We start from the raw sequence: 18,868 nt of genomic DNA on the forward strand, positions 1-18,868 counted from the left end.
GCGCTGGCCTTCTGAACCCAACTTGGCAGGTTCGATCCTGGTTCAGTCCGGTAGTAGTCGAAGGTGCTCAAATACGTCAGCCTCGTGTAAGTAGATTTACTGGCACGTAAAAGAACTTCGGGACTAAATTCTTGCACCTCGGCGTCTCCGAAAACCGTAATAGTTAGTGGGGCGTAATGCCAATAAAATTAATTACATTTGGCTTTTAACAAGCTGAGCATATCAAGCAAGAAAAGTGTCCTGGTGACATTTTAGTCGTTCAATGTCTTTGGGTGCTGTGATTTTTATTTTACCCTTCGGTTTATTGACTTGGCTTTTATAACCTAAAACTTAGGCTAAGCTTGAATAATATTTTAAACACCAACATCACTGTTATTTTTAGTATCAGTAATGTATCTTCACCTGTATGCAATTATGTTATTTATTTCATTAATAATATGATAATTATTAATTTATTGTAATTGAGCATAGTTAACATAAAAGATTGAGACCACTCCAACCGACAATCATTGGTTTTGTGTAGAGATATACATTTGTTAAATTCACGTTGTTTTGTTTCATGATGTACACGCCTACTTTTTGTTATATTATAGAGTATTTAGCTATAGCCTAATTTGTTTACAAATGTAAGCTCTTCAATAAAAACATAAATAAATGTCGCATGCCAAGATACATTTGTATAATTAGAGCTGTCAATATGGTCCATAACCCCTTTGATTTATTACCTTGACATGGATCACCAAAACTTAGGTTAGGTTTGGAGAATACTTTAATAATCAGCATTAATTAATTCATTGTTTATTACTTTCATATTCCAATTAAATTCCAATTAAATTCTTCAATTTCAGCATTATACATTAAAATTTAAAGTTTACCACTAGAACAGCTGACATGGAAAAGTGATTGAAAATTCAAACAAATTCAGCTTACGATAAAATATAATCTTCAAAGAAATAAACTGTAGACTTTTCCAATATATCACCAGCATTTCTCCAGCTCGCTAAAATCAATTTTTCTCTATTTTAGCGTCCTTTGGAATATTTATAAACAATTTGTTTGGGGTGGTATGTGGTATGCGATGTGCTATTGAACATCGGAACTATACGCCATTTAAACGTTTTCTGCCTCACTGTCTGCGCAGGATTCATTAGAAATCCAAAATATACCACTCTGATTGTTACCCAATGTATAGACCTCGAATTTAACTATACCAGACACCAATATAAAGTAGAAATACGCGAAGTGTATCCTGTTTCTCACAGCACACTACGTGTTATTTCGTCTGATAATTCAGTCAACCTGCACGATGCCGTCAGACCAATGAGATCGCGTACTTGCGTCACGTGATATTTTCGTACTTTAATTTAGATTTTTATCATGTTTGGAGTTATTATTTGTATATTCTGATCACATTTTTGAATTCTGCATGAAATTTTGAATCAGATTAGCACATTTTAAATTAAAACCCCGGATCATGCGTGTGCCCTCTTACGAATGTGATTTAGTATGCGACAGTAATGAAAATATTTACATTGATAATCTTCTACATTCATTCAATTTTAAAATTGGCAGATTATGAATAATTAAGATAATTTAAAATATCTCCAACAACCAAGAGTACCAATAACTTAGCTCGCCATAAGCATACAAAACATAAAGATCATAGACTTAATTTACTTCAGTCTACACTCACCGGCTTACACTTACATAAAACACTACGTACAGTAGACATGGAATTCTCCACTGTCGTCATTAAAAATTGTGTAGATTGACATTAAGGGAAATTTCAACGGTCGTATTTTCACGCTTACCGAGCAAATTCCCTTCTCTTTTCGTGAGTCCACGGCGCACAATTTCGTTCTGTCGTGTTTTCCGCACCGCTGACTTCTGATAATTTCCAACTCAGCCTTCTGTAAAATTTTGGTGCCATAATTTCCCTGTAAAAGATAATTTACATCAAGGTGATAAAAATAGTGTTACCTGATAATTATGCATTAAATTTCAGAAATTATTTGCATTTAATAGTAGGTTATACAGTAGCCAGATCAATGATAGCTAACGCTTTGAGAGGACAAGGTTATAATGTATATGAGGAAGTACACGGTCTCTCCAATAGATGAAGCAAATGACATATTGACATTATTGCTTTTAACCCATCCTGTTCTGAAGGTTTCATCGTTGATCTAACAATTAAATTTGAGACCAGCGAAAACCTGCCAGAAGAGGTCGATGCGGAAAAATAGAAGAAATTTTGGAGAAACGGTGGACTTCTCTAAGCTAAGTACAAATTCTCATCCATCTGTGTAATCGGATCGATGTTAGGTGCTCGAGGGATCATAAGTACATTTCTGTAAACTTTTGCAATACATTTAAGCTGAATAGAGATTTCATCTATAACTTCGACGTAACAACTCACAAGAATTCCATCATGATCTTCCAGAACCAAACTTGCGGACCTCAAACGGGACTCGCTCTTTTGCCTACTCTTATGTATCTTCATACTACCTCTTGTAGCGCTAATCCATTCATATATAATGTTTAATATTGTTATTCAGATACTCTTTGTCCTTAAACTGCACCTGTTGCAGGAAGATTGTATAATAATTCTGAAAAAATCTATAAGTAAGACTTAACAGTGGTTATATATTTCCAAATGTTTTATGGGACTATATGGTCATTAACTTTGAGAAACTAAATATTGAAATTGAAATTTCCACAATATAAGATCGTTAAATATACCGACCGCCTTCTAAGGGCACTTTACTTGAATCATGGCTACTGATATCAATTTTTACAATAAAATTTAAATTCTTCTACATTTATGTACATCAAATCACATATTCAGTTTAATAGCTCAGTGTTAAAGTTTTATGTCACCAAACGAACCGTAGACATTTTTCTATGCTAAAGGATTCCTCACCTCGATAACGCCCCATCCAGCAACGGTTACAATGGTTCCTGGAGCAGTGTCTTCATTCCGAACCGCCAGTCTAGCAGTCTTGATGGTGAGGTTGTTCAGTGGAAAGGGTTCTTCTGCCTGTGTATTTCAAAAGAATGAAAATCACGAAACAGCTTGAAATTGCGAGTTGTTACCACTGGAAAAATATCATTTATTGATTTTAAACTCACGATGGGACAAAGCCTTTGAAAAAATTTCCACTTATTGTCTGTATGGGAAGTAAACTATGTTGAACCTGTCTTGTATTCCACATGCTGTTGCATGTTATCCTGTTGATAGGTGGCACGAATCAAATAATGGAGTTGAGTATTGGGGTAAAATTATTGTTTCATGGGTAAGTAAAACTAGGCAACGAACCCCTCTTAAAACTAACCAGAAGTGTAAAGAAATAAAGGAACTGCAGGTACAAGGAAGGGAAATTCCATGGCGTGAAATTTAAAATGGCACTAGAGCAGAATTTGACCACAGGAGGTAGGACAGGAAAGTAGAAGTTGAATAGCCTGAAACAAGTAAGCGGAAACAATGCCTGACTCATGTTGTGGATGCGATACCTCAAGCCACACATCAAAGTTGAGAGCCGCTTTGTTACCCTTTTAGTCGTTTCTCAGGACAGGCAGGGGTACCATGGATGTATTTAACTCCACCATGAACAAGGAGATTGGGGTTAACGACAAACGTCCGGCTAATACACTTCAGATCGCTAACAATCTTAACTGGAAGGCGCACAACACAAGAGCATGTCGGGGATCCTATGGTTCTTCATGTAGTAATAACCAGGTGCTGGTCCAGAAAGGCGGTATATAAGGAAGGACTCGCAAATTCCATCGACGTAGTATCACCGGAGAAGGGGACATCGATCATGGAACTATTAACAGAAGCAAGATTCTATGCAACAAACTGGAACTCGTGGGTGAATGTCTATCCTGAGGCTGCGCAGTCCGAACATGCGCATATTGAGACCCCATTACGTCCCTCAACAAATAACCAGGTCCACACTCACATCACTATAGCCACCATCTATCCAATTCGAGCTGGATGGTTAATGCGCAATTTCGATGCTTCCCATATTTTCCCGCTATCGAAGTTCCAAAACCTCCTTATATGGCTGTTTCTTGTTTGGCTCGACGAAACAGTATTTTACTGTTTCTGTACACAAAAGATGCGCAAACACATCGCCACTGCGTAACGCTTGTATCTCAGTTATCCTCGTCTTCTATTCAAAACTGCCTTTCGTGTACATGATTGGAACATTTATTACACTCTAGTGTTATTGTCCTCGAAAGTTCCATACAGTCTTAAAAAATCGGTTGGATTATTTTTATTTTCTACTGGTGTTACAGTTTGAATGACGTGGGTATCCTCTTTATATTACTTTGAAAACTTTAAGAAAGTGAAAACTAGTACCTACTTTCCAGTCTGAAGAAACGCTTGAAGTGTGAAACCTCTTCGTGAGTGTTATGACCTTTGAACAAAATTAGAAATTATATTCTTGAAATTCCTACAACAGCACCACGTGCATTGAATGGAATGGCCTTCCTGCAGTCCAGACTTGAAAACGATCCAACGAGCCTGGGGTCACCTGGAAGAACGCACCCGAGCGAGAAATCTGCCACCCGACGCACTACAAGCCCTTGAAGACGCCTTTTTTGAAGATTGGGGACGTCTACCTCAACTGAACCTGCAGCGTCTTGTCAGAAGCATGAGAAGGTGTATGGAGGTGTTATCCGCCTGAAGAATGGCAGTACTCCTTATTATGGCATTTAATTACCACATATCCATTTTGGTATGTTACCAAGGACCACTTCGTTTATGAGACGTTGTGCAATGACGCCATGCATTTAGTGTCCAAAGAACGCTTTCCATTTCAGTTCTTAATTATTGCGAAGAAGAAGGTTTGTTTTCGTTTCGTGTCTGTTTAAATTTCAATACGTATGGTTATCGTGGAAATGTGATTATATAAATAAGTGATTTCACATTTTAGCTAGGTATTTATAAAGAGAGGAAAATTGGACAAAAATGTGTCTCAAGAATGATTGCCCACAATTTAGACACATCCTTAAGGAAGAATACCGAAGTATTCTGGCTGTAAGCAAGTTCTTGGAGGGTTTGTGAGGCCGTAGAGAGGCCAAAATGGAAAATCACTGATCTCAAAGTTATACTATTTGTGTGTGGCGACTTTTATCAAGGAGCATCCTATGTAAAAGCAGACCCTAGGTCGAAAGTGGGCGCCATCTGCCATATGAAAGAAACTACTTGTCATTTGTGGTGGAGGATTGTTTTGTATTCGGTATGAGTTGCAGCAATGTCGTGGAGAGCAGACATACCCAGTGGTCGAGCCAAAGAAATGGCCCATTTAAGATAAACCTTTCCTACGTGGCTGGGAATCGAATCCGGGTCCCTCTGAAACAAAGAATACTACGCTGACTATTCAGCCAAAGAGCCGTACAATTTACGCTGAACACAAAGAGTCTCCTAAATATTATTTTAAAGAGGAAATATTTCCAATTTCTTCTTATCATAAAGTTAAAATTCCTTTAATCCTTTTACAGGCTGTGGGTGGTATTTATTTTATTGTATCCATGGGAAGCCTTCTTACCACCTCTAGTTTAATTAATTTTGTTCATCGGAAGCACCCTTCCCACCTGTGAAGTTGACTGACATCTACTGTCATCATTGGAACTAGAAGAGGCAATGAAGGGGAGTAACTGGCATGTACTGGTAGGTTATTTGAACTGGATAGGAAGTGATTTACGTTAAATTTGAACTTGCAGTAACAAGTCATTGTTGTGGTAGAAGCTCTTGAAACAAAGTAAATTAAATACTATTCGTTTTATGAAGTGGCAACTTACAACTTACAGTTAAATAATGGGTGGAATTTACTACTTCGATCAACTTAGAAAAGGGTACGAGGTTGGTAGATGATCACTAATGTGGTGGCATAGAATTTTGTTCTTTCTTATTGATTTAGAAACAGTCAATGCTTACATACTGTGTTAGTTTCTTGGACAGTAAGACAGACATATCCTAGCAAAGGTGTCAGTGTCCTCAGAGAATTGCAATTTATTTTCTTTTGTTTTTTGTAACAGAATGTATTTGACCCTTACACAAACTAACTGTGAAATATTTGATTTATACAATTTTCAATTCATTTTAGCATCCTTTGAATAAGGTAAGCTATTACTTGAGTGTGACTTAAAAGGGGCCATGGAAAAAATACTTCGCACCATATTATTAGGGTACCAAAAATAAAAATGCGCGTTTTAATGTATTACTCTTCACTTACTTTCCTATTCCCTGCCCAGAAACTAAAAAAAAAAAAGATAAAGTTTCTTGCCTTGCAGCAAAAACAAATGGCCTGTGAAAGGGTTAAAGGCAAATAATAGAAAATGTTGGAAATGTCTTCAGTTTGTTGTGTGAAAACAGTCCTCATATTGTTCTTAAACATCTGCATTGTGTAAATAAGTTTTACTCATTAAATACTAACCTCGAGTATAATTTAACTCACGCAATGAAACATTATAGAAATTTCTGCAGTATACTTGATGGAAATATTGACTTTTTTATAGCAATTTTTTTCCTGTGTCTACTAGTGACTGATACTCAAGAACAAAGGCGTGTACAATTCGGCTCAATGAGTAGCCCTTTAGCTCAGGCTGGTGAAGTACAGCTTGCCACCTGTTTGCACGGCTCTCAGTTTCAACTAGTGAAGAGGGTGCGTACCTAAACAGACTTAAGCATTTAACAGTTCTATGTAATGCATTCGATTTTGGCGAGGAAACATTTAAGTTATTTTGTATACAGGAACGTTGCACTGATTAAATACATTTGAATTATTCATTCAATTAGTTAATGAATAGGAAACAAACATATTATTTTAATGTGTGATAACTAAATACTGCTTTGACTGCTGCTGTTTCTCATAAAAATACTGCAGGCCAACATAAGAGATTGTTTAGCAATACAGCATAATCAACGAACGACAGTTGGCTGAACGGTCAGCGTGCTGGCTTTCGGTTCAGAGGGTCCCGGGTTCGATTCCCTGCCGGGTCGGGGATTTTAACCTTAATTGATTAATTCCAACAGCACGGGGGCTGGGTGTATGTGTTGTCTTCATCATCATTTCATCCTCATCACGACGCGCAGGTCGCCTACGGGTCAAATAGAAAGACCTGCACCTGGCGAGCCGAACCCGTCCTGGGATATCCCGGCACTAAAAGCCATACGACATTTCATTTCAATGAACGACACACGAACTGTGCGATTGTATTGCGTGAACTTGATACACTCGGTCAGCTACATTACTGCGGCTTCACTTACGCCTTCACTCCGCATGTTGCCATCTAGTCTTTAGAAAGCGAACTATTAAAAGTCAGCTGCTCTCGTATCTTCCCGCGCCTATGCAATAGGGAACATGCATAATTTTCATAAATATTTTTTTTTGAAAAGTACACAAATGAAACAGTACGTAAACGTATTACAATGTGGTAAGTTGCCTTGTTTTCTACCATTTAAAAAAAAATGTTTAAAAGTGCCTTTCCGCAAGGCGAGTGAAACGGCCTCTGACGTACGCGGCGCGCTGTGACGTCACGATTCAGTACCGCATATAGCTCTACCAGCCATTGTGCATCAGCCGTTACTAAAAGCCGATTGTTTATTATTTTTGCTAGGGGCTTTACGTCGCACCGACAAAGATAGGTTTTATGGCGACGATGGGATAGGGAAGGCCTAGGAGTTGGAAGGAAGCGGCCGTGGCCTTAATTAAGGTACAGCCCCAGCATTTGCCTGGTGTGAAAATGGGAAACCACGGAAAACCATATTCAGGGCTGCCGATAGTGGGATTAGAACCTACTATCTCCCGGATGCAAGCTCACAGCCGCGCGCCTCTACGCGCACGGCCAACTCGCCCTGTGATTGTTTATTATACGTGATCGCGAATAACTTCAAAATGACAGAAGAAAGGTTCAAAACAGCACAGTCAGACAATCTACCATGTGTAGATGTCATCATTCTTGAAAAATAGTGACTTTTGTGGGCGCAGAAATTCGCGGATAAAAAGCAAGTTTGTAAGTGGCATCTTTTATATACGTGCAATGTACTGTAACTTATAGTAATAGGATAACAACGAACCTGGATAGAAATCACATCACTTTCAACATTTCCTTCTAGACTGATTCCCGTATTAAAGAATAACATTACATTTTTGGGCTTTCAGCATTAGTAAAGTAAGAAATCGGATTTCAGCACTAACATAAACATATAGGTAGCATTAAAGTACTAGTCCGCCTCTGTGGTGTAGTGGTTAATGTGATTAGCTGCCATCCCGGAGGCGCGGTTTCGATTCCCGGCTCTGCCATGAAAGTTGAAAACAAATAGTACGAGGGCTGGAACGGGGTCTACTCAGCCTCGGGAGGTCAACTGAGTAGAGGGGTTTCGAATCCCACCTCAGCCATTCTCGAAGTGGTTTTTCGTATTTTCCCACTTCTACTCCAGGCACCTAAGGCCGCGGCCGTTTCCTTCCCTCTTCCTTGTCTATCCCTTCCGATATTCCCATCCTCCAACAAGGCCCCTGTTGATGATAGCAGGTGAGACCGCCTGGGCGAGATAATGGCCCTCCTCACCAGTTGTATCATCATACCCAAAGTCTCACGCACCAGAACACTGCCCTTGAAGCAGTAGATGTGAAATCCCTCACTGAGTCCGAGGGAAAAACCAAACCTGAAGGATAAACTGATTAAAGAAGAAAGAAAGAAAGAAAGAAGGAAAGAAAGATCATAGTACTATAGGTCTATAACCTATCATTTCCGAAAAATATATATATTTATGGTTGGGGCAACTGACCTACCCACTTCCGGGGCCCATGAAAGAGAAACATTAAATATCTTTGTGGAGGGAAAAAGTTAAACATGATAAACTTCATCTAGTTTTAACAAGTCGGGCTGAGTGGTTCAGACGGTTGAGGTGCTGGCCTTCTGACCCCAACTTGTCAGGCTCGATCCTGGTTCAGTCCGGTTGTGGTTGAAGGTGCTCAAATACGTGAGCCTCGTGTCGGGAGCTTTACTGGCACGTAAAAGAACTTCTGCAGAAATAAATTCCTGCACATCGGCGTCTCCGAAAACCGTAGAAGTAGTTAGCGGGGCGTAAAGCCAATAACATTAATTACATTTGGCTTTTAACAAGCTGAGCATATCACGCAAGAAAAGTGTCTTGGTGACATTTTAGTCGTTCAATACAGGAATGTCTTTGGGTACTGTGACTTTTACATTATTTTTTTTTTGCTTTATGTCGCACCGTCACAGATAGGTCTTATGGCGACGATGGGGCAGGAAAGGCCTAGGAATGGGAAGGAAGCGGCCGCGGCCTTAAGTAAGGTACAACCCCAGCATCCGCCTGGTGTGAAAATGGGAAACCACGGAAAACCATCTTCAGGGCTGCCGACAGAAGGGTTCGAACCCACTATCTCCCGGTTGCGAGCTCACAGCTGCGCGCTCCTAACCGCACGGCCAACTCGCCCGGAATTTTTACATTTCGGCTTATTGACTTGGTTTGTATAACCTAAAACTTAGGCTAAGTTGGATAATATTTTAAACACCAACATCACTATTTTCACCTCTGTGCAATTATATTATTTATTTCATTAATCTCATAATTATTATAACTGAGCATTGTTAACTTATAAGACCCCAACAGACAAGCGCTGGTTTTGTGTAGAGATATACATTTGTTAAATTCACGTTGTTTACTTTCATGATGTACACGCCTATTTTTTGTTACATATAGTATTTAGCTATAGCCTAAATTTCTTTACAAATGTATCAATAAAGACATAAATAGCTGTCGCATGCCAAGATAAATTGGTATAATTAGAGCCGTCAATATTGTTTATAATCCCTTTGATTTATTACCTTGACATGGATCACCCAAAACTTAGGTTAGGTTTGGAGAATACTTTAATAATCAGCATTAATTAATTCATTGTTTATTACTTTAATATTCCAAGGTGTAATTGAAGCATTTAGTTAAAGCATCATACATTAAAATTTAAAGTTTTACCACTAGAACAGCTGACATGGAAAAGTGATTGAAAATTCAAACAAATTCAACTTACGTTGAAATGATCTAAAAAATAAATTGTAGACTTTTCCGATATATCACCAGCATTTTTCCGGCTCGCTAAAATCCATTTCTCCCTAGTTTTAGCGTCTTTGGAACATTTATAAACAATCTGCTTGGGATGGTATGCGATGTGCTATAGCACATCGGAACTATACACCATTTATACGTTTTCTGCCTCACTGTCTACGCAGGATTCATTTTAAGTCTAAAACATACCACTCAGATTATTATCCAATGTATAGACCTCGAATTTAACTATACCAGACACTAACATAAAGTAGAAATACGCAAAGTGTATCCTGCATCTCACAGCACACTATGTGTTATTTCGTCTACTAATTCAGTCAACCTGTACGATGACGTCAGACCAATGAGATCGCGTATTTGCGTCACGTGACATTTTCGTACTTTAATTTAGATTTTTATCATGTTTGGAGTTATTTGTACATTCTGATCACATTTTTGAATTCTGCATGAATTTTTGAATCAGATTAGCATATTTTTAATTAAAACCCCGGATCAAGCATGTTCCCTATTAGCTCAAGGAGCGGCGACCCTCTCATTGCGTCCTTGTACTCTAGAACAGAGGAGCTCACGCTGGCATTTCGTCCTATGGGTGCCCAGCACTGGGAGCCGAGGAGCGTACGCTATTCAGTCACAGTGACTTTGTGGTTACGTCACAGGCCGTGAAGGTTGGGTGAAGTTCTCCCAGTCAGCCTCGATCACTGCGGCGATACACGAAGTGAAATGAAAGCAAACAATAATGAAAGAAAGAGGGAAGAAAATCCATGTCATTTTCAATTTACGTTTATAAAAAGTTAGATCTACAACCTCAAATATCTACGTAACGAATTATAACTTTTACCGTTATATTTTAAGAGATACTTCTAGAAACATCTCCAATACTGGTATAATACGGAGTTAAGTGGGATAAACTGTGGCTTGTGGTTGCTTGGACTCGAGTTACCTGATGAACTTACCAACAATCCAACAATCCAGTCATGGCAGGATGGCACCTAACTTAAGGCCACGGCCGATTCCTTCCCTCTTCCTTGTCTATCAATTCCAATATTCCCATACCCGCCCCTCCTCAGCATAGCAGGCGAGGCCGCCTGGGCGAAGTACTGGTCCTCCAGGAAAATATGATCAGTCACTACTGATCTGCATTTAGAGCAGACGCCCAGGTGGCAGATTTGCTATCTGTTGTTTTCCTAGACATTTGTTAAATGATTGCAAAGAAATTGGACATTTATTGCGCATCTCCCTTGGTAAGTTTTTCCAATTCCTAATTTCACTTCCGATGCACAAACATTTTCCCCAAATTGTCTTCTTGTATTCCAACTCAATCGTCATATTGTGATCTTTCCTACTTTTAAGGACAACACTCGAACTTATTCGTCTACAAATGTCATTCGACTCCATTTCTCCATTGACAGCCCGGAACATACCACTTAGTCGAGCAGCTCATCTCGTTTCATCCAAGTCTTCCCAGCCCAGACTTTGCAACATTTTTGCAACGCTGCTCATTTGTTGGATATCACCCAGAACAAATCGAGCTGATTTCCTTTGGAATTTTTCCAGTTCTTGAATCAAGTAATCCTGATGAGAGTCCCGTACACTGGAACCATACTTTAGTTCGGGTCTTACCAGAGACTTATATGCCCTTTGCTTTATATCCTTTCTACAACCCGTAAATACCCTCATAAACATGTCCCTTTATACAATGATACCCTAAAGGAACTTTCATCCCATCAACGCAGAAATGAAAACTGAGAGGACTTTTCCTATTTGTGAAACTCACAACCTGACTTTTAAGCATTGCCGAGGTCATTTTGTAGTTGCTCACAATTTTGTAACTTATCCACTACTCTATACAGAATAACGTCATCAGCAATACATCTTATATCTGATTCCACTTCTTTACTCATATCATTTACATATAAAAAACATGAAGGTCCAACAATCTGCCTTGAGGAATTCCCCTCTTAATTATTACAGGGTCAGATAAAGCTTCGCCTGTGTAATTCTCATTTTTTCCAGTAGTCTCCCACGATCTACCCTCAGATAGGTCAGTCGTGATAGAGTCAACTTGACCTCCTTAATCCAAGATATCTGCTTTATATTGCTGGAAACCTGCAAGTTGAGCTCCAGGAGAATAACCTTTCGCAAACCCGAACTGCATTCTATCGAACCAATTATTAGTTTCGCAAACATGTTTAATACTGTATAGTCAGAAGGAATGATTTCCCAAATCTTGCAAGCAATGCATGTCAAAATGACTGGCCTGTTATTTTCAGCTTTATGTCTATCGCCCCTTCCTTTATACACAGGGGCTAGTATAGAAACTCTCCATTCATTTGGTATAGCTCCTTCATGTAACCAATAAGTACTTCAAATATGGTACTATATCCCAACCCATTGTCTTTAGTATATCCCCCGAAACCTTATTAATTCCAGTTGCCTTTCTAGTTTTCAACATTTTGTATGTTATTATAACTCCTCCCCAGTTGTATCCCCGGACCCAAAGTCTCACGCTCCAGGACACTGCCCTTGAGGTGGTAGAGGTGGGATCCCTCGCTAAGTCCGTGGGAGAAACCAACATTGGAGGGTAAACAGATTAAGAAAAAAGAAGGAAAGAAAGAAAAGAAAAGAAAGAAAGAAAGAAAGAAAGAAAGAAAGAAAGAAAGAAAGAATAATAATAAAAACCGAGCAAGTTGGCCGTGCGGTTAGAAGCGCGCAGCTGTGAGCTTGCATTCGAAGCCTTGAAGATGGTTTTCCGAAATTTCCCATTTTCACAACAGTCAAATGCTGGGGATGTACGTAAATTAAGGCCACGGCCGGCTCCTTGACACTCCTAGCTCTTTCCTATCCCATCCTCGCCATAAGACCTATCTGTGTCGGTGCGACGTAAAGCCAATTGTAAAGAAGAAAATAATGATAATGAGTATTATTTTAATAGACATTTTACAAAATCTACTCGATCCTATATAGTCACAACTAGAATAGGACTACCTCAGTTTTACCGCAGCTTTTGCCCCATGGGAAAATGGGCAACCATAGTAAACCATCTTCATTGTTGCCGACACTGGGGTTCGAACCCACTATCTCCCGAATGCAAGCTCACAGCTACGCGATCCTAACCACGCAGCTAAATCACTCGGTATACGCGTACCTCCACTAGTGCAATATCGTTCCGCACTTTCTTTCGTTTGCCACCGTCTTCTTTAAAGGAGTATTCTTCGTGCTCTATTATCCTTGAAGCTCGACGAACTGATCCTCCATGTAGTTTATTTTCACTACCGACTCTCATCGTTATATTAGAAGCGATGGCACTGAAAATGAAACATACAGTAGAAACAGGAAGACTCATTACAACAAGATGATAAATTGAATTTTACGAATACTTTAATATAGTCCTCGTGGTGGAAAAGCTTCCTTGAAGTATGAACAGATGTCTAGAGTCTTGTGTGATATCGTGATGTGGAGAGTGAAGTTAACTCAAAACCAGTAGCGGCGACTGCCTCCCCTACGCCCCCTCCCCCTCACTCCCTCACCACTTCGCGAAAACATTACATGTTTATTCCATTTTTGACAGCTGAAATTAGAAATTATTAGAATTCTTTAAAAAAGTAACTTGTACGAGCTCTGCTGTCTTATCAGCTAATTCATTCCTTTATTTTCTTTAATTATTAACAATATTGTTAGTGAAAATACGCACAAAATATCGTTCGTCACGACTAACCGATTTGTATAGCGCCACAGTAAGAAATGAAGACTTTGCATGTGCTGTGAGGATGGGTAGCAGGACTATATATTTTTGCCAAGATCATGGACACAGCTTGCCGCACAGATTCGTCAGTCTGGCATTCTCTTTATTGTCTGTAAGTGTCTTATACTCCGCACGGCCTTACTTCTAAATTGAAGTTTTGCAAAACAAATGAGCATCGCCTTCCCTCTGTTTGCCAGCGCGCTACGCCTGCGAGAACAGCTGATGCAATATGACCGCGGTAAACAGCCCTTGTAAATTGCAATACAGTACTCAGAAAAACGAATGAATATGGATTGAAAACAAATTCACAAGAACTACACTTTCTAACAATATCTGGCCCTAAAAGAGAATATATTATTAACAATAAAAGAGAATGAGGAAATAACACATCACTAACGGCTAATGGTCGGGACAGAAAGGAGGTTATGGCCTACAAAGGGAGCACTCTACTGATCTCAGAGTCACTGGAACCCTCCAACAATATGACAAACACACTGAATATTGAAGGAAAATGCAAAAGATCGCGAACCGTACCGAATACCATACACGCTGAGCGAGATAGGTTAACCACGTGGCGAATGTAAATATTACAGTTGGCAACTAGGTTTCGAGATCGTGCTCTGCCGATATAAATCGATATGAATGGCAGCTTGGGATTGGTTGGATGTCTATGCTTCAACGCATAACCACCAGACAGAGCCAAAATCTGCTAAAACGTCAATTTAGAAGTAGAGCCGTACGGAGTATAGTGTGCAGTCATAAACGAATGGTCTTTGTTGTATAAAAACGTCGTACTTCTATTTAATTGTAATACATGTGCAATATATTCATTCGGTGAATGTTTTATTGTATAGTATTGTACCCTAGCGGAGTGTCAGCTGCGTCATTCAATTAGAATTTTGTTTATTAAGGTATAGATTTCATATTCTCTAAGCAAGGATATCTTACATTTGTACATTGTGAGCCTACCTATCAGTTGGCATGGTGTTGCGACACCCACACAGACTTATGTCTGCACGAGGATTACGGTCTCAGAAGGAAACACAATGGCCAGCAAAAGTAGTATTCCCAGAAGTATTGCCAAATTGGAAAGAGAAAGGAAGGGCTATTTCCAAACCCAACCCAGAGATACGTTGCCGAGGGCTAGCCGATCTACTGAACGAAGGGAGCACGTCATACAAGATTCTTGGAAATAAGAAGTAGATAAGATTTCAAACTCCCGCTTATCTATGGACCAATAGCAAAATCCGCCGGGGAGGAGCAGTCAGACCAACATTCCATTACAAGAAGCGATATAAATAATAACTTCGCGGAGTAAATTTATGAAGGAAAACTGAATACAGATGCGTAATCAGGAAAATTTTAGAAACATGCCCCAACAATAAAAGCCATAAATTAATGAAGATTTAGAAATTCTTAGAAATTTGTGACGCTATTCGCTGATTGGTTGAAGGCAAAGGACGCAGAAAATGGCGCGAATGTGCCCGCCAAGTAAGCAGGAGAAAAAATATAATCACATTAGTTGACCCGAAGTTCAAGCCACAGGCAGGTCTGCATTTAGTCAAATGGGGAAATTGGAACTGGTCACTCTAACGTGACCTCTCGCGATCTCGGAGAGGGGATGAGACTCACATAAGTACCAGGTCAAGCAACTTTACTTGTAAAAATTTGGTCGAGCGACCACGATGTCAGTGCGTGTAACAAATACACTTGTAAGAGTTCGTTAGAGCGGTCACTACGGTCTTTTAGGGTAGTAATCCAGGACGTATACATACACTTGGTAAAAGTTCGTCGAGCAGTAACTACGTTCAAATTAGTGTAAACCACTCCGTGATAATAAAATTTATTGTGTTAGGAGCGACGAAAGACGATCCTGGAACCATGAAGTTTCGCCTGTAGACTTTCAGATACCGGAGATACCTGGTCGGTCTTGCGGACATGACCCAACAATAAAAGCCATTAATTAATGAAGATTTACGGTCATAATTCTTAGAAATTTGTGACGCTATTCGCTGATTGGTTGAAGGCAAAGGACGCAGAAAATGGCGCGAATGTGCCCGCCAAGTAAGCAGGAGAAAAAATATAATCACATTAGTTGACATTACTAAAGTGCCGCGTTCGGACAAACGAGTGCGCGACGGGCCGATAAGCTGATCGCGATATATCACCGGCTCCTAAAGTGCCGGAAGGAACGAAAGAATGAATGTGTTAATTAAGCAGGCCAGATAGAAGGCCGAAAGTGCAAATTGTTATGTAAAATAGCTCTGAGTGTAAATTGTCAAATTGGTAAATGTTTAATAAGTGAAAAGATGTGTAAGTTCAAGAAAACACGGGATTAATTCTTCAAGCTAAAATGAAAGCTACCAGAATGCAGGGCTAAGCCGGAAAGGGCCATGAGGCTCATCGTCCGGCATAGCAAACAAGAGGCAGAGATGTGTAGCAATCCCAATTGATTTATGTAGACTTGTTAGTGTTGACGGGGTAAAATCATATCATTTAGTACGGTGACTTGAGTGTCACGCAAGCCGCTTCACGGTTGGTATAATTCAGATGGGTAGACAAAGGGGCAAATGAATATGTAAATAATTATATCAAGCACTCATAATATTCTTGATTATTTTAGTAGAGTATAGTAGGGTTCGTTTTGTGTTTTCAAGTGCTTGATGTGTTCATTATTAATTATAAAGGAGCATGATTCACTTAAACATGAATTAAGATTCGTTTTAGAAGTGCTCTAGTTGTGTTTGTCTGACTGAGGTCAGTTTCTCGTAAAATTTGCAGATATTAAGGCATGTTTTACGATTATCCAGAGGTAGAGGGTTGCCAGTGAATTTCAATATTGTGAGAGTGAAATGATGTCCGATGATTATGTGCAATGATTATGTGTGCCGCGAAATTTCGCCAGTAGACAGCAATAATAATAATACTCATTAGAAGCGTCGGAGGGATAAATGCACGAGTTATGTTTAAATGAATGTTTAATGATAATAGTACTTTGTAAATAAGGTGCGGGTCTGATTTTATAGAATGTTTGCAAGTTAATATTAAATGTAGAGATAACATGTGGCACGTGGAAGCCTTTAATTTGAGTAGCAATTTTGAATATTATATGAATTGTTGATGTAATGATTTTAGATGCAATAATTATCAAAATAATTTGTTTAGAAGCGATAGAGGCATTATGATATGATGGTCACACTATGTTGAAGGTCCAGAGTGGGTTAAGCCCACTTTTGATATTGCAAGTCGAGCGGGACAAAAATCCGGTAGTAGATAAAGCTGAGTCGTACTGATGTTGATGATAAAATAGATGATACCCGAGGCCTACGTCGATGTTATATGCCGATTCCGGTATTATGAGTGGCGGAAGAGTCCACGCACCAAGGATTATTAAATAAAATGTTTTGAAGAGTTCCAGTGAAATAAATGGACTTCAAATTAGAAGGAAGGAATAACTTAGAACTCGCAGGGACTGGATGGAGATTCCCAGCCGCGAGGTGCCATGGGATTTGAGATTTGTCTTGGGATAACATGATGTACCCAAAAATTAATGACAGTTCGAACTGAGGTAAGGTTACGGTTCGAATACCGTTATTGTTTCCCGACCGATGAGAAATCGGATCATGGTTGTTCATATGGGATTTAATATATGTGACTAAATTCTAAAGATGGTAAATTAAAATTTTAAATTAATAATTATAATAATAATATTCCAAGTAAATCGTGTATTAACTGATTGATTAGTACCATAAACGACCGGTACCGTAAAGGGTTATGCACTGAAAGTAATAATAGTTAACTGCTGTGTAACAAGTGAAATTAATTTTACATATAATCATTAGAAGGAGCATAAGAAGAATAATTTACGATATTAGTTCTGAGCATAACAATAATGGTGAAAAATGATATTAAAATATGAAATCGATGATAATAAAGTGTTACGATAATGAGGATTTCCACTGATGTTAACAATAAAAATGAAATAAATACATTATATACATTATATACAATACAATAAATTCATTATGGATTAATTCAGATGACTATGTTGACACTGAATAGGGAAGTCAGCAGGCGAAATTACGTAATTAAGCCAAAACGTTGTAAATGATGATAAATGTGATGGAAAATCCCAACAACTGGACGTTTTGGCTAGAGTCCCTTTTTCATTTTCCTTCCGCTAACAGTAGCATATCTTGGTTAGGAACCCTGGATGGTATTGTATAATCCAGGGTTGATCTCATGTCGGGAAAGGTGAAGGTGACGACATCATATGTGCTGATGCTCACCTTTCCAACAGGTAAGGGTCTGGACCACATGTTGTCCGTGATATTATCACGAAGGTTGTAGGCTAAATCCTCGGCAATCAACGCTTGATCTACCCAAGTGGATGCTTGGCCTACAGTCTCAAATTTATTTATGTAATATTTCAAGAATGATTTTCCAAAACAAAGGGAAAATAAGGATTAACAAATTTGGTGTATGGTCCCGTTATCTTGAAATAAAACACTCCTTAAGCATTTGGAAGGAAACAGTTCCAAGTTCTTGTTCTTGTAGAATAGTAAACCCTCGGTGACCGTTTAAAATGTCCGTCCCCTTTCCTAGGACGGAGCCTCTAATTCTTCCCTTTGATCTGTTTTAATGTAATTTTGTTTGTTTTTGTGATGAGCCTTAAAGTTAATAATTTGAGTGCCCCGTTCAACCCTGTTGTCCTAATTAGACGGCGCCCATATATTTAATTGGAGAATCCGTATCTTCGTATTTTTTACTGTTTATTATTTGCGTTTGATTCGCACTGTAACACCCCTGATATAAATGCTGGTTGGGGCTCAGGCTTTGAACGGGTGCAGTATTGAATCAATATATCAAATAAATATTATTACCGCTTTTATGTTGGTAAACTGTCAACCTTAAACTTTATGTTGAAATTTGCTCAGTGAGCATAAACAAACGTACAATTTTGTAGCTTTTTTCAGTTTAGGTGTGTGTATATATACCCTCCCTTCCAGCGCTATATCATACAAAGC

General features: G+C 39.0%; 1 protein-coding gene across 2 annotated transcripts in view; it reads right to left on the reverse strand.

Moving 5' to 3' along the window:
* The window catches only part of LOC136866195 (trypsin-1), a 150,452-nt gene that overhangs the window by 25,879 nt on the left and 105,705 nt on the right, over positions 1-18,868 (reverse strand). For both annotated transcript variants that reach the window (XM_067142940.2, XM_067142942.2), the window contains 3 exons: positions 13,245-13,404; positions 2,921-3,037; positions 1,812-1,937 (listed from right to left, as the gene is read on the reverse strand). In XM_067142940.2, the coding sequence (XP_066999041.2) occupies positions 1,812-1,937; positions 2,921-3,037; positions 13,245-13,404 (403 nt within the window). The remainder of the gene's footprint in view (positions 1-1,811; positions 1,938-2,920; positions 3,038-13,244; positions 13,405-18,868) is intronic.

Source organism: Anabrus simplex, chromosome 3 (assembly GCF_040414725.1).
Source record: "Anabrus simplex isolate iqAnaSimp1 chromosome 3, ASM4041472v1, whole genome shotgun sequence".
In the NCBI taxonomy this organism is placed as follows: Eukaryota; Metazoa; Arthropoda; class Insecta; order Orthoptera; family Tettigoniidae; genus Anabrus; species Anabrus simplex.